This window comes from Heloderma suspectum, chromosome 2 (genome assembly GCF_057233095.1).
Source record: "Heloderma suspectum isolate Gila_16-S chromosome 2, 16-S_ref, whole genome shotgun sequence".
In the NCBI taxonomy this organism is placed as follows: domain Eukaryota; kingdom Metazoa; phylum Chordata; class Lepidosauria; order Squamata; family Helodermatidae; genus Heloderma; species Heloderma suspectum.
In genome coordinates, this window is record NC_139459.1 from 221,988,768 (window position 1) to 222,005,965 (window position 17,198).

Consider the following 17,198-nt stretch of genomic DNA (forward strand, 5'->3'; position numbering starts at 1 on the left):
TGGTTCCACAGATATTCTATAATACAGATAGCCACTGTACAAATATAAAGGCAATGCATTATGGCTGCATTCATTATAATCCCCTCAAAAGGTTTTTGCTCTAGGTGTACCAGCATACTAGCACTAGAAAGTTCATCAAGGGGAAGGGACAAAACACCAGCATCAAGCTTAAGCAACAATATTTGTAACGCACATTTATTTTAATGGATATGCTGACTATGTTCATACTTTGTTTTTCTGGATGCAAGTTATAATCTGTATAGCAAACTTAAAGCAGTGTTTTCCAAATGTTTTTCTGCTACTAGTTACTTAACTGCTGTGGCAAGTGTTCAGATACAGCTCAATGTTTCTGTGGGCTCCAAATAATTGGCAGCAATTAGCTACGCGTAAGTGAAATTAAAAGCAACTGTCTTCTAATGTGCCCTCTTTTCTAAATGTTAGCTCCTCTCTTGAGAATGCATCCCAAACTATGGCAAACTTAGTACTGGCCTACAAGTAATTCAATGGCTCATGGGCCATGACAAGGGCCAGGACAACTTCTTAGATTGCTTTGATAGCAGTCTTAGAATACCCTAGAATTCACTCATTTTTTATGGAGAATCCAGATAATATTGCCAAATCCAGGGTTTGTGTTACCCTCCCTTATTTTCTCAGGCCCATTTGCCATGATTTTTCCCCCTGCAATAAAATGCAATTGCAGCACCAACCTGCCCAGACAGAACAGACAAGGTAACGTAAAGTAACCTCTTTGCAGATTTGCTGTTTTGCTTTTTCCTGTTTTATTTCTTTCTTACTGTTTCTCACTAATCCATAGTTGGCGGATTAGTGATGAACTGAAACTCAATTGCCCTAATGTAGTCTCCCTCAAGTAGGGAGAAATTTTAATTATAGATTTCCTCTCATGTCCTCTTTTCTTATAGTAAAATAGCACTATTTACTATAGAAAATGTAAAAATAATTGAAGAAAACCAGTAATTAAACAGTCCTCCTCCAACCACTACAGGATCAAAAACTGACAGTTGGGTAGTTTTAAAGAGACTATTTATTCAAGGAGCAATTAAGAGGCTATTACCAAAAGGAAGAAATAAGATGGGCAGGATCTACAAACAGGGGTGCTTTCAGATGGAGGGGCAGCACTACCATTCAGAAGGCACTGTGCAAATATTTTCTTTCCTAATGGATTTTCTGCAGAAGGAAAAAAAAGGCAGAAGAGTCAGTAAGAAAACACAGGAAGGTTACAGATGGAAGATGATGTTGTCTGAACCCCTGTAAAATTTTGTGAACAAGGCAGGGCAATTGCACAATAAAAGCCTTATCTGGAAGCATCGCAGGAAATGTAATTTCCAAAGACTGGAAAGGATCTTTGAGTGGAACTTACTTATGGGTGAACACAGTAGAAGGATGCTGGCCATTGGGACGAGCAATGCTGAATAATATCATGCTATATTAAGTGCTGTGTGGAATCTCAGTTTTAACTGGATTTCCAGCTAGCTACAGAAAAGCAATGCCTCAGCTGTGTGGAAATGTTCCTAAGAAGCATAGACCACGCAACGTTACTGTCTTCTGCAAATAAACAAGGATGCCTTACCAAGGGCATATGTTGCAAAAGGACTAATTCTTGCTCCTAGAATAGCTATGTATATGAAAGAGTACAATGTCCTTATTCCAGTGATGGTGACTGAAATTGTTTTATTCTTCATCTTTTTTGTACTCCAAGCCTTTAGCACTGGTTTGGGAAACAGTTGGGAGTCCTCAAGTCTCATTTCACTGAGCAATTATTTAGTGATCTCATGTACCTGTCTTAATGCAAGAATTTTATATTTTTCCTAGATTTGACATCAGCTAGAATTATTTGCCTCTACTGTTTTGAAAACTGCTCAAGTGATACTGTTTCACAGCATAAAACAGTCATTGCCAATGCCACGGTTTCTGATAAACTCAAAACTGAAATCTAAAACAAAGAATTACAAAGAAAGAAAAACTTCAGTTTGCAGGTGTCCCCTAACAGACACTAAAAAAAAAAAAAGGCATGAACTGACCTCCCCAGAACCCTGTTCCAACCACCCTCTGTTTAGTTTTTAAACACACATTCTTGGAAGACTCCTGATACTTTTACCCATTTTATAGTAAGGAAGATGGTAGTTAAGGATAGTTTCGAACACAAAAACTATATTAGAAAGTAACACCATTTATAACTGCTGAATATTAAGCACAAATATGTCATGATCACCTGCAAAACATATTAAGAATTATTACCTCTTACCTCACATTGGATATTAATAGGGCTGTAACCCAATTAAAAGAAGTCTTAATCAACTGAAACTCATGTGGTTAACTGGTTACTACCTCCTCCCCTTTCACCCACACGGGAAAAATCACATAGGCACAAATATAAAACATCAACATCTTTACAGAACAATCCTAAGTGGGGCAGAAGGAGAGATCTACTGTGGAGCAACCACATGGCAGGAGATGAGGGTGGTTTCCATCTGTTTTTTCTCCCAGTGGTTCTCTTTCTACCCCTCAATGGGATGGAGTGGAAGAGAATACCTATGCCCGAGGCTGGCACAGGTAAGGGGCTCAATCCTGGGGCCTCACCGGGGGACAGAGGGGCTTTGGAGATCCAAAGCTGCCATGCTCGACTCCATTTCAGGGCCTACAGCCAGTGGGACCAGCAGCAGCAGATTTACAGAAGTGTCCCTCCTAGAAGTGGAGGGACACTTCTGCCCCATCCTAACCCTTCTCAGATGACTGCTGGAAGAATTATAGGATTGCTAAGTTCTAGGATTGCTCTGGTCTATTACTACATCTTTTAGTTACAGAGACTACAGTGGACAGTAATGATATTTTAGTTCAGTTTTATTCTTAATACTAAAACATTGTATAATGCTATACTTTTGAATGCCCACACACATGCATTTTGGTTTTAAACACTTCAAGGAAGATACATGCCCGCCTGCCTTCCATCTCTTTGTCATACAGACTTCTCTTCAAGGCGGATAAAAGATTTTTTTAAAAATTAAATATGGTTTTAAAAACAGAATTGTTAACATTTACATTGGATTTTAAAAACTGTTAATGTAAATATTTATCACTTAATGATCACTTCATCAGCTGCATGATTTATTCTGAATGCAAGCGAAAATAAAAAAAACACGTAACTGTGGTACAAAATAAATGCCCTGGCTAAGAACTGTACATGGAGATGAAGACATGATGCTAGAGATGGATAACACAAAATAAATCTTCCCATGCCAATAATTTTAATGCCAAGCATTTAAATGGAAAAACAGGCAAAGCTTTAGCCACAATAATGTCTGCCTTCCAAACTGATGAAGTACTTAAGTTACTTGCTACACATCTGTGTTTAAATTTTGATGCATAACACCACCAAAACAAACTGTAATAACAACTGGAGGAAAAAGAAAGCTCAATGAGAGATGCAAGACAGATTAGAAGAGGTCAAAGACTGTGGCCGCTTTTTCCAACCTGGATGCTGTCAGCCTTCAGAGCCTGCAGAATCCCTCAAGTAATTAAATAGTCAAGAGGGAAGAGGCTTTTCTTTTTGGAGGTATCATGTACTTCCACTTCTTGCATTCACAGATATGAAGTGATGTTTTGTATACCAGTCTACAAAGACATACATCCAGGTGATGCCTTTCCTTCAATTATAGTCAATATATTTCTGGTTTGGGATTTTTTAAAAGAGGCCCACAAGAATATAAATTAAACACTTACTCTAAAACCACCGACAAAAGTAGTTCGCTGCTAAGGCTAAATGTGTATTTCAAATGATGAAAATTAAGTCTCCCAATCTCCTTAAAAATATTTTGTGTATATAGGTCTAAGCCTGGATATGTTACACTGAAAATCAAGACTCAGTTTGGAGCTGTAGCAAACTATTTTCTCACTGTGGAGAAACTCATTTACATCACAAGTGTTCGAATAACTGCAAACTATTGCATACAACCCCTTCATGGATCACTGCCTTGTTGTGGTGAAGGGGATTGCATAACTCAGTGAAGCCATAAGCTATGCCGTGCAGGGCCACCCAAGATGGACAGGTCATGGTGGAGAGGTCTGACAAAATGTGGTCCACTGGAGAAGGAAATGGCAACCCACTCCGGTATTCTTGCCAAGAAAACCCCATGGAACATATCACAAGGCTAAAAGAGATGACGCCGGAAGATGTGCCCCTCAGGTCGGAAGGTGTCCAATATACTACTGGGGAAGAGCAGAGGGTATTTCCAAGTAGTGCCAGAAAGAGTGAAGCGGCTGGGCCAAAGCCAAAAGGACACTCAGCTGTGGATGTGTCTGGGGGTGAAAAGAAAGTCTGATGCTGTAAAGAACAATATTGTTTAGAAACCTGTAATGTAAGGACAATGAATCAAGGTAAGCTGGAGGTAGTCAAACATGAGATGGCAAGATTGAACATCGACATCTTGGGAATCAGTGAACTAAAATGGACAAGCATGGGTGAATTTAATTCAGGTGACCATCATATCTACTACTGTGGGCAAGAATCCCTTAGAAGAAATGGAGTAGCACTCATACCCAACAAAAGGGTGGGAAAAGCAGTACTGGGGTACAATCTCAAAAAGGACAGAATGATCTCAGTATGAATCCAAGGCAAACCATTCAACATCACAGTAATTCAAGTCTATGCCCCAACCACTGAGGCCGAAGAAGCTGAGGTTGATCGGTTCTAGGAAGACCTACAACACCTGCTAGAGCTAACACCAAAAAAAAAGATGTCCTCTTCATCATAGGGGATTGGAATGCTAAAGTAGGAAGTCAAGAAATCACCGGGATAACAGGCAAGCATGGCCTTGGTGTACAAAATGAAGCAGGACAAAGGCTAATAGAGTTTTGCCAAGAGAACACGCTGATCAGAGCAAACACTCTTTTCCAACAGCACAAGAGGCGACTCTACACATGGACATCACCAGATGGTCAATATCGAAATCAGATTGCTTATGTCCTTTGCAGCCAAAGATGGAGAAGCTCTATACAGTCAGTAAAAACAAGACCTGGAGCTGACTGTGGCTCAGACCATGAGCTTCTTATTGCAAAATTTCGGCTGAAATTGAAGAACGTAGGGAAAACCACTAAACCATTCAGGTATGACCTAAATCATATCCCTTATGAATATACAGTGGAGATGAGGAATAGATTTCAGGGATTAGACCTGATAGACAGAGTGCCTGAGGAACTATGGACGGAGGTCCGTAACATTGTTCAGGAGGCAGCAACGAAATCCATCCCAAAGAAAAAGAAATGCAAGAAAGCCAAGTGGCTGTCTGATGAGGCTTTTCAAGTAGCTGAGGAAAAAAGGGAAGTGAAAAGCAAGGGAGAAAGGGGAAGATATACCCAACTGAATGCAGAGTTCCAGAGAATAGCAAGGAGAGACAAGAAGGCCTTCCTAAATGAACGATGCAAAGAAATTGAAGAAAAGAGTGGAATGAGAAAGACTAGAGATCTTTTCAAGAAAATCGGAGATATCAAGGGAACGTTTTGTGCAAAGACGGGCATGATAAAGGACAAAGAAGGCAGGGACCTAACAGAAGCAGATGAGATTAAGAAGAGGTGGAAAGAATACACAGAAGAACTATACAGGAAAGATCTGAATGTCCCTGATAGCCATGATAGTGCGGTCACTGAACTTGAGCCGGACATCCTCGAGAGTGAAGTCAAGTGGGCCTTAGGAAGCATTACTAACAACAAAGCTAGCGGAGATGACAGTATTCCAGCCGAGCTATTTAAAATCCTAAAAGATGATGCTGTTAGTTAAAGTGCTGCACTCAATATGCCAACAAATTTGGAACACTCAGCAGTGGCCACAAGACTGGAAAAGGTCAGTTTACATTCCCATTCCAAAGAAGGGCAATGCCAAAGAGTGTTCAAACTACCGCACAATTGCGCTCATTTCACATGCCAGCAAGGTGATGCTCAAAATCCTACAAGCTAGGCTTCAGCAGTATGTGAACTGAGAACTACCAGAAGTACAAGCTGGGTTCCGAAGAGGCAGAGGAACTAGAGATCAAATCGCCAACATTCGCTGGATCATGGAGAAAGCAAGAGAATTCCAGAAAAACATCTATTTCTGCTTCATTGACTACGCTAAAGCCTTTGATTGTGTGGATCACAACAAACTCTGGCAAATTCTTAAAGAGATGGGAGTACCAGACCACCTTACTTGTCTCCTGAGAAACCTGTATGAGGGTCAAGAAGCAACAGTAAGAACCAGACATGGAACAACCGATTGGCTCCAAATTGGGAAAGGAGTATGACAAGGCTGCATATTGTCGCCCTGCTTATTTAACTTATATGCAGAGTACATCATGAGAAACGCCAGGTTGGATGAATCACAGGTCGGAATTAAGATTGCTGGGAGAATTATCAACAACCTCAGATACGCAGATGATACCACCCTAATGGCAGAAAGCTAAGAGGATCTCAAGAGCCTCTTGTTGAGGGTGAAAGAGGAGAGTGCAAAAGCTGGTTTGAAACTCAACATTAAAAAAACTAAGATCATATCTGGCCCCATCACTTCCTGACATATGGAAGGGGAAGAAATGGAAGCAGTGACAGATTTTACTTTCTTGGGCTCCAAGATCACCGCAGACAGTGACTGTAGCCATGAAATGAAAAGACGCTTGCTCCTTGGGAGGAAAGCTATGGCAAACCTAGACAGCATAGTAAGAAGCAGAGTCATCACCTTGCCGACAAAGGTTCGTATAATCAAAGCTATGGTTTTCCCAGTAGCAACGTAAGGCTGCGAGAGCTGGATGATAAGGAAGGCTGAGTGCCGAAGAACTGATGCTTTCAAACTGTGGTGCTGCAGAAGACTCTTACGAGTCCCCTGGATTGCAAGGAGGTCCAATCAGTCAATCCTAAAGGAACTCAACCCTGAGTGCTCATTGGAAGGACAGATACTGAAGCTCAAATATTTTGTCCACCTAATGCAAAGAGAAAACTCACTGGAAAAGATGCTGACGCTGGGAAAGACTGAAGGCAAAAGGAGAAGGGGACGGCAGAGGATGAGATGGCTAGATAGCATCACGGATGCAATGAATTTAACTTGAGCACGCTCCGGGAGAGAGCGCAGGACAGGAAGGCCTGGCGTGCTATGGTCCATGGGGTCACGAAGAGTCGGACACGACTTAACGAACAACAGTTGCATATAACTTCCCCGGATAGTTCAAGCATGGGTTCATGTTTTTTTTTTTTTGGTCAGCTTATCATTTTTAAAATAATTTCCAACTATACCCTTTGAGGAGTACTCATCTAACTTCAGTGAAGAACTGGGGGACACAAATCCCAGTTCTGATGATCATCTTGTCAATCCTACAATATTGCGGCAGATTAGTTCACGCAGTTTTTATTACAATCTCCTGTAGACAGAACAGAGGCAAAGGCACATTATCCTAAAGACATTTAGAGATCAAAGTTCACATTTTGGCCATACTACATCTGAAGGTGAAAGAAATCCCTCAAATAAGATGTCTGTGGTAGATATTTTCATTGCCTTTTGTATATTTTAAGACAATTTCAATTAAAAAAATTCAGTGCTATTAAAAACCCCAAAAACTAGTCAAACCATCCTTCCTATGCCACATGAAATATAAAAATTATAACAAATATTCATTATAAAGCTATAATGGTCTTTATTTGCAGATACCACAATAGCTACTGTTGTGGAAACTGCAAACACCTATGGGACCATTTAGGTAATGAATTCATTGCCTGCATTTTCCATGTCTCAGGTAGAAGCCGATTCTACTTCATTCGGAACAGGATATTGCAGGAACCACTAAGTAGAATCACCTGGAACTATGGGGTGGGAGGGGTCATCAGCATTCTAATGAGATCCAGCTCTACTTTTCATCAAACCAGGTATGACGGTGGGATTGCCTGAATGACTATCAGGGGTAAGCAACCTGGTGCCCTCCCAATGTACTGTACTACAACACCCATCAGCCACAGTCAGCATGACCAGTGGTCAGAGATTATGGCAGTTGTAGTCAAAAATGTCTGGAGAGTTCCAGGTTGCCGCACAAATGCCAGGAAAACATCAGTTTGGGGGAAACAAGGTGGGGACATGGGAAGTGGGTGTAGCCATCCGGTGAACCTTGAAGGGCTAGATTAGGATCTCAAGAGGGCCGGATTTAGCCACAGGGCCAGAGGAACTGCACCCCTGCCCTAGAGGCTGGATGAGGAAGAATATGTTGATGATGGAGGGACTTGGACCAGACAGTAGGGTATTATGTATACTAGGAGAGTCACACTTCCCCGAATAGACCACTTTGTAACATGGATACAACCTCGCACTATGCATTATTCCTGGATACCCCACTTGCATCTCTGCTATAGCTCAAAGTGTTTTTATCAGCTGTGGCTATGTCAACTGTGCTATCTCCTGGAAGACTAGCTCAGTGTTATACATGCCTTGATAAGTTCCAGATGGGAAATTCTGAACTTGAAAACAGTTCAGAAACATTAACATCCACATTTATACCTCAACCTTCTTCCAATAAGTTCAGAGTGGTATATATGGATTTCCCAACTTCATCCTAACAACCAACCTTTGGGAAGGTTAGGTTAAGTACATGACTGGCCCAAAGTCACTCAGTAAGTTTCATGGCTGAATTGGGATTTGAACTCTGATATCCACATCCACAGTCAAACACTCTAACCAATACACTAGTTCTCACATACATAAGTTGGTTCATAATTCAACTATCAAGATCATATAAGTAGTAAAGGATCTTCTCTGACTACTAGTTTCCAGACTCAATTCCAGATGCTGTCTCTTATCTATAAAGTATGGGCTGTCTTTGGGACAATTACCCTCCCTGCACATCTTCATTGCACTAAACAAGAAAAATGGGAGGCATCTAAAGAAACAAGGGTAGCTGCATAAGCTTTCTGATGAGTTCACATTTAAAAGGGACGTATATCGGAAATGGGAAGGGCAAACTAGCTAGGATGAGTACCAATGAATAGCCAAAGCTTGTAGGGAGAATGACAGGAGTATTAAAGCCCAGAAAAGGCTTATGTGATATGTTAAAAAAACTGAAGAGGGGTTATTTTTGCCTGTGCTTGGAGCAGGAGGAAGAACAAGGAAGTGGTAGGTTACTGTGTGGAGAAGATGGAGAAATGATAACAGGTGACAGAGAGAAGGCTGACCTGCTCAGCTTCTACTTTGGTATAGTCTTCTCCCACATGGGAAACTGTGCTTTCCTAGCAAAAATAGATTAAATGTTTAAGGGAGGACATTCCAGCTCAAAATAGATAAAGGGATGACACAGGAGCACCTAGCAAAATTCAGGCAAATTGCATCATCTGGTATTAAAGGAATTTACGGATATAATCTCAGAGCTTCTGTCTAATTAAAAAAAAATTTTTTTTTGGAGAACAGGTGAAGTGCTGTGCAAATTGAGGCAGGCAAACATTTGTCTGTCCCCATCAACAAAAGCGGCGCGGCAGGGGTGGGTGGGGAAGTATCCAGGCAACATCTAACCAGTCAGCTTGATGTCAATAACTGGAAAGGTTTTAGAACAGATCACTAGGCAGTACGTCCCCGTGCATTTAAGAAAAAAATGCTGTGATTAAAAGAGCTAGCATGACTTTCTCAAGAACAAGATCTGTCAGGCTTCTCTTTTTCTGACAGTTACTAGCTCGGTAGATCAGAGGAATGCTGTAGAAGTATCTTAATTTCAGCAAGGCTTTTGACAAAGTCCCCCATGCTATTCTTGTTGGCAAGCAGGTAAAATTCAGGCTAAACGATGCTACTGGGTGGATTTGTAGCTGAGTGATGGACTGTACCTAAAGAGTGCGTATCCATGGCTACTCATCAACCTGGAAAGAAGTGACAATTGGGTGCCACAGAGTTCTGTTCCTGGCCCAGTGTTGTTTAACGTCTTTATGACTTGGATGAAAGAGTAGAAGAGATGCTCATCAAATCTGACACCAAATTGGATATGGTAGCTAGTACCATAGACAAAAACAGGATTCAAAATGGTCTTAACAGAAGAGAGAATAGAACCAAAACTAACAAAATGAACATCAACAGAGGTAACTGCAAAGTCCTGCAATTAGGTATGAAAATTTAACTGCACAAATACAGGATGGATGACACCACCAGAAGTCTAGTGCCCAGTGTCAGGGTGGAAACTGAGCTGATAGAACCCCAGAGCAGTTCTGATTCTGAGGAGGATCAGCAATCCGTGGGAGAGGAGCCAGCTCATCCCTCACAGGCACAGCAGCTGGCAGAGATTCCTCCTACCGGCATTCCTGAGATAGATAGTGATCCTAGCAATGAGAAAGTGCGGGAGGGGGGCTTGCTAGACACTCGATGCAGAGAGCGACGGAGGGTGCGGAAAGGAGGCGTAGCACCCGTTTGGCATGCAAGCAACGGCCGCCTCCCATGGACCCAAGTGTAAGAGGAAGGATCTCTCCCTAGCCCATAAGTTCAGGGTCTTCAAGTGATTCTCCTTCAAACAGGGATCAAGCTGTCAGGAGCGCCCTAGCGGCCTCTTTCAGTACACTCCAATAGCCAACTCAAGATACAGACGAAAGGATTCTTTTCAAGGCTTTGATCCTCTTACAACTTAATAACTCTTTCAGATGCTAATCACCAGCGACTAAGCAATGAACAGCAGAGTAGCCTATGCTCCGGGTAGGCAGCTGATCCCCATTTGAAGGAGAATCACTTGAAGACCCTGAACGTATGGGCTAGGGAGAGATCCTCCCTCTTTCCTTTGGGTCCACACGAGGCGGCTGTTGGTTGTGCGCCAAATGGGCGCAACGCCTCCTTTCTACGCCCTCCATCGCTCGTCACTCCCTGTGTCTGCGTCGAGCGTCTAGCAAGCCCCTCTCCCACACTTTTTCACTGCTAGGATCACTATCTATCTCAGGAATGCCAGCAGGAGGAATCTCTGCCAGCTGCTGTGCCTGTGAGGGATGAGCTGGCTCCTCTCCCATGGATTGCTGATCCTCCTCAGAATCAGAACTGCTCTGGGGTTCTATCGGCTCAGTTTCCATGCTGACACCCAGATTATGAGAAGCAACAGTACTACTTTATTCTGCTTTGGTCAGACTGCACCACAGTTTAAGGAGAATATTGACAAACTAGAATGCATCCAGAGGTGGGTAACAAAGATGATGAGGGCCCTGGGGACCAAGACCTTTGAGGAAAGGTTGAAGGAGCTGGGTATGTTTAGCCTGGAGAAGAAACAATTAAAAGGTGATGTGATCACGATCTTCTGATCGTTGAAGGACTGTCATAAGGATCTTGGAGCAAATTTGTTTTCAGTTGTTCCAAAGGGTTTAAAATTACAAGAAGGATTCCGATTCAACGTTAGGGGAAACTTTCTGGCTGTACAAGCTTTGACAGTGGAACAAACTGCCTCAGAAGATGGTGGATTCTTCTTTGTTCACCCTTTTAAAGCAAAAATGGATGGCCACCTATCAGGAGTGCTGTAGGAGTGGATATCCTGTACTGGGAGGGGGCTAGGTTACCTTTGAGGTGCCTTCCAGCTCTTTGATATTAACTGTTCATCAGAAGACTGAATTGCAATCTTTCATGTCACCAGTCAACTTGAAATTGTGATATCTGGGGTGGGGTTGAGGTTGGGAACACACACACTATCCAGTACAATCTAGACTGAGATGGATAAGCAGCAAGCTAAGAGTGGACATTTGAACTGGCCCTTAAATGTAGTTAAATGCCACTCTTAAATCTGTAGATGAAGTCCCAATGTCTTTTACACGCTTTTCAAGCTTAGTATTAGCAAGAGTAAAAACCAGAAAGATGCTAATTTTTTCAGGTAATAAATGCACATAAAAATCCCTGCTAACTACTAAATTTGGAATGCTGGTCGCTTGCACAGATATGCTAGCTCATGAATCTTGGTAGTGGTGGTGGGGTTCCTCAAATCATAACATCCCCACTGCCACAGGATTACAGAATTACAGACAGGATTACAGAAGTTGTTATTCAGAGACCTATTAAAAGAGAAAACTCAATAGCAGAATCCCTGAGTCTATCTACTGAAATGAAATTAATCAAAAGCTTTAACTTGCTAAGCAAACTGAAAAAAGTAAAGAGCAAGTAACCTTGCAATGGATACACAAGTGGATGGAGCAGGTTATCCATTCAACTGTATAGATAAAGCAATTCCAGTAAGCCTTTTATTTTACTTCAGTCTCAAGCCACTATGAATGCAGGTGATTCCTAGGTAATCTCCCAATAGAGTGAATGAAACGTCAGAAGCAAGAGGTCTGTTAAATGCGATTTCTTAGGCAGATACAACAGAATAATAATTTGGAGCATTAAAACTTACATATAGTATAAGAACTCAAAATTTTTCAAAATGCATATATTCATAGCTCCCAACAAAATTTAATAGAGCTGCAACTGTATTTCTGATCTCCAGATACACACATGAAATTTTATATATCACACACACACTCACAGAGAGCGAGAGACAGCACGCGCGCTTATGGTTCATGTTAACTTTTGTTGAAATGCTGATCACTTTGAAAAACCTCTGAGAGTTCAGGATGCTATTTTAGCCAAAAGAGTCAGACAACTCTAAGGGGAAACCAAAACCAGATATTTTGTTGGTGCAGTATTTCACACACACACACACACACACACACACACTCGATTCACTGAGCTACAGTGGTGTCATGGAATGCTCAGGAACATTCCAATTTTCAGAGTTAAACCGTCAAAACACAGGGCTCAAGGGACAGAAAGGGCTGAGAGTTATTCGTGGAAAGGAGTATGGATACAAAAGATGCATTCATGATCATTTATACATATATGAATGGATGCAGACAAGTTTCTGGGAACAGAGAACACATCCACAAATTTTTATAGGTCTCTCTCTGCCTGTATATGCAATAGCGCTACATCGTATATCATTATATTGCTAGAAAGTAAACGTGACACCTGCCTCTCCAACTGTGAAGCTTCCCCAGTTCACTATTTCCCAGTATATTCTGTATTTGATGATCATATACATTTCTTAGCTGGAATACATGTTAGACTGGGCGGTGAGGGTGGTCACAATATTATGCAGTTTCATTCAAAACTAGACACAAACATGTCTAGTTTCTACCCTTTAAAATGGATTAGAAAAACTACCTTTCAACACTCAAGGATACAGTATAAACTAAGGCAGTAACTTGATTAATGACATGATTATCTGGTTCACAGGACATAACCCACCATGGGTTATCACACATTATACCATGGGTTATCACACATGACATCCGAACCAGGTGCGGTTTCTGCAGGGTGGCTTGTTTTTCACGAACAAGCCACCCTGAAAATCCATTGGTTTCTGTTGGGATTGTTCAGGGTGGCTGGCTGTCATGTCTGAACCTGGCAGGTTGACTTCATTATGGGTTGTGAGGAACAGCTAGAGAGTCCCCCGGAAGAGTGGCAAAACCCCCTGCTACTCCTCACAATCTTGCTAGTGCCACCATCACCCTCTCTCATCCATTCTCAGTGTCCTCTGCCCCAGGCTCCTAAAAATCAACCTGAGTGTATCCTGAACGTGTTCACAACCTTAAAAAAAAATCTGTCTTGCCAAGAAATTTGTGTAATTTTCTCCTCTGCTTTAACTGCTCTGCTATAAAATTTGCTAAAGATTTGCAAGTTTTATATACAACCCCTCCCCACAAACAGCAGCCCAGAAATTTTATTTTGCCAACATAACCAACCTAACAGAATTGTGGCAAGTCAAAATGAAGGACCAGGTTGGGCTCTTTATAGTATTTGAGGTGTTACTCTTGGATTGATAAGGGATAAATGATTTTATGAAACTCCTCAGTATTTACAACAAAGCAATGACACAGAACATAAGTAACATGCTCATTATTTCAGTCATGGTTTCTTACACTGCACCACCCAATTCCCAGAGGGGGAGGAAGAGGAGAAAAAGATGTAATGGGTAATGACTGTTTATATGGTTACTTGGCCTGCAAGCAGCAGTACAAACCTGGCTGAAGGTACATACGCAACTTAGGAAGCATTTCCTGTGACACATTTCCAGTGACAAAGACAGGAAAATCAAGACAGCATAGGATGATCAGAACAGGTGAGTTTTAATCCACTCTACCTCATTTGGAAGAAAATAGAAATTCATGCTGAGTTTGAATCTGAGAAAATGATCAGCAAAAATTTGCAAGCCTCTGTGAACCCTAGCATAACCTTTAAAGTTCACTCATTTGAGAACACCAACCTATATCCTGTCTATGAAGACAGAACTAAGAGGTGGATCGCACTGCTTATTTCTTTATGGCATGTTATATCTCATGCCTCCTCCAAGGAGCTCAGGGTGACATTTATGGTATCTTGCCATCCCTACTTCATCCTCACAACTACCTTGTGAGGTTGGTTAGGGTGGGATGGTGACTGCCCTAAGATCACTCAATGAACTGCAAAACAGTGTCAATCAGCACTCCTGTCTACCCAGTCCTCCAGCTCGAACACTCTAATTACATGACGCTTATGCATTGTATATGGCGCCAGAGTGTGCTGAAATGTAAACATTATATTGTAAAGCAGAATTCTTATCATGTCTGGAGGGAAGGAGATTTTTTCAAATCACATTATTTCCAAGTTTAGCCTCCCTATGGAAGCAAGAAAGACAACTGGGGAGAATGCAGGATCCTGGAGAAGAACCAAGAACATTAAACCAACTTGCTAGCATATTCCTAGAAAGGTGTTAACTGAAAGCACTGAGCATTCATACCCAGGATTTCTAAATATCCTTTGTATCCACCCATATAGCAATGGATCCCTGTGACATATTTGAGAGGTCAACTTTTAGGAACTAGCTTTGAAACGGTTGGATTTTTTTTTGCCAGTGTCATTTGCTTATCTTCTTTCTACAAACTTAATGAACTCACCTATAGTGAAAAGGCCAATAGAATCACACAAACATGCCAATTTAAAATTTCACACCATTTTCTTCATGGAGAAGCATGTATGACTTCCAGATCAAAGAATGCGCTAGTAAGAGTGTATATAGTACTCCACCGAATACAATCCCTTTGTTCCTGTATTCCAGATCTATGCATTCAGTCATCAGTCCTCATGTATTACATTAGTGTCCATCCCTCCCCTCACCTCTTATGTCCTGCATGTTTGTAGTGAGCTATCGTACTTTATGAAATCTGAGAAGTGGAGTTAGTATCCATTCACTCTAGTCTTACTAGTGTTAACAAGGTCCTTCCCAGCATTTCAAATAAGATGTAAGTTAACTAGTTTACACATGCACTAACAATTTGTTTGTGGGGGAAATGTAAAGTGACTAATGTACTTTGGTCTGCATCTCATGGACATACATAGGTGCCTTTTGGCTATTTATGTCTAATTACTTAAGACTGTGTTGATTACATATGTTGTAGCAAAACAAAACAGCCCCCCCCCGCAACTTATTCAAATAAGGGCTTGGGTGTCCCCCCCCCAATCAACAGTTTCTATCCATCAGCACCTACCATTTCAAAGCATTTGCTGTATTCACTTCACTTATGCCAAAACACACTGCCTTCTATAGCTTGCTAACTGAAAGCAACATCACCCCTTATTAATACAAAATATTTAAGGTCTAACAGCAGTTCATGCAGGACAACAGTAACATCCTCAATATATTTTAGTAAGTGGCTTCACAAGACTGTACATTAGCCAGATTTCTGCTAATGAAGACCACATTATATCATATAATGATTTCTAGTACCTTTTTATACCCTAAAGAACCAACCCCACACATTTCAAACCATGCAGTCAAAAATCACTGGCGTTATGCAGCTCTGCAGAACAACAAAAAATCAATCAGCAGATGTCACTGCAGCTGAGTTAGAGAGACCACATTCAGACTCAAGAATGAAGATTTCCAATAAATTACCTGAATTTCCCACACAACAACAGAGAATCACAGGTGAGGCCCAAAGCATGCTGAACAGAGATAATTTCTCCGAGCAAAATATTAAGAGCTATATACACAGAGGTAGGGAAAGACACGAGAATGTAGATCGCTCTTTTCTTTTTTGGTGCAGAGAACATAATGGATGGCGAGGGAGAGGAGAGAAAAGAGAAAACCTGGCTAATAGGTAAAGAGTTCGTTTCTCACGGAAAAGGCTGTGCAGACCGGCCACGCTAACTGGTGCACGGAGGCCTCTACAAGGGAGCCTTCTCTTGACCTCTCGGCAGGAGAACATGCCTCCCGCCCCCTTCCTGCTCCCTCCCTGGCCAACTTTAGGTCCCCACGTGCTGCTACCCCACCCCCTAACCTCCCCAAGGCCTGGTCCTGCTTCCACCTCGCACCACAGCGAGGCCCTTCCTGTCTCTCACCATAACCCAAGCAGCCCCCTCCCCAGCTGCCGCCGCCGGTACTCCCCACCCATCTCTTTCCTCAGCCCTTTGCGGTCACCCCACCCACCGACCGCGCCGCGTATGCAGATGAGATGCAAACGAGGCCCAGGGCGGCGGCGGCGGCGGCTTCGTTACCTTGGTCTCCTTGACGTGCTGCTTGATGCCCTCCGGGTACCACTGGACTCGCACGTAGCCGCGGCGGAGGGGGCTTCCGCGGCTCTCCTCGCCTCCGCACGGGCCTCCGGACTCGGAGCCGCCCGAGCTGCCCGCTCCGCCTCCGGCGGGGCCGCCGCTTCCTACTCCTCCCCCGCCGCCCCCGCCGGGGCCTCGTCCACCCTCGTCCTCCTCCGAGTCGGAGTCCTCGCCATGCATGACGCGCACCAGGCCGAAGCGCACCGAGCCCCTGTACCGGCCTGACACCAGGTCGTGGGTGAAGAGCAGCCGCTGAGAGCCGCCGGCGGCGGCGGGGGCTGCTGCTGCGGCTGCCGGCGGCGGCGGGGCTGCTGAGGTGGGGGGAGCGGGCGGCTCCGCCATGGCGCGCGCCTCGGTGGTGACTGGCTGAGGGGGGAGGGGGAGGGGGAGGAGGAGGAAGGGAAACAGCAGCGCTTGTAGCAGCAGCGGCGGCGGCCGCCCGGCCCACACAGCGCAGTCACCGTCCGGCAAGGGGCGGGTCTGGAACGGCGAAGCCCCGCCTCTCGCCAAATAGTGGCCGCCGCCGCCGCCCAGCAAGGGGGAGGGCGGGGCCAGCGCGGAGTACGCCAGGGGGCGGGGCCAGCGCGGAGTACGCCAGGGGGCGGGGCCAGGG

General features: G+C 43.3%; 1 protein-coding gene across 3 annotated transcripts in view; it reads right to left on the bottom strand.

Annotated features, from left to right (window-relative positions):
* Positions 1-17,077, bottom strand: part of UBE2O (ubiquitin conjugating enzyme E2 O) — a 115,404-nt gene extending 98,327 nt beyond the window's left edge. The window contains exon 1 of one of the 3 annotated variants that reach the window (XM_084838177.1): positions 16,529-17,077. In XM_084838177.1, the coding sequence (XP_084694303.1) occupies positions 16,529-16,927 (399 nt within the window). In that variant the 5' untranslated portion in view covers positions 16,928-17,077. The remainder of the gene's footprint in view (positions 1-16,528) is intronic. The other 2 variants (XM_084838175.1, XM_084838176.1) reach the window with 2 other exon arrangements.
* Between the last annotated feature and the right edge of the window lie 121 nt (positions 17,078-17,198).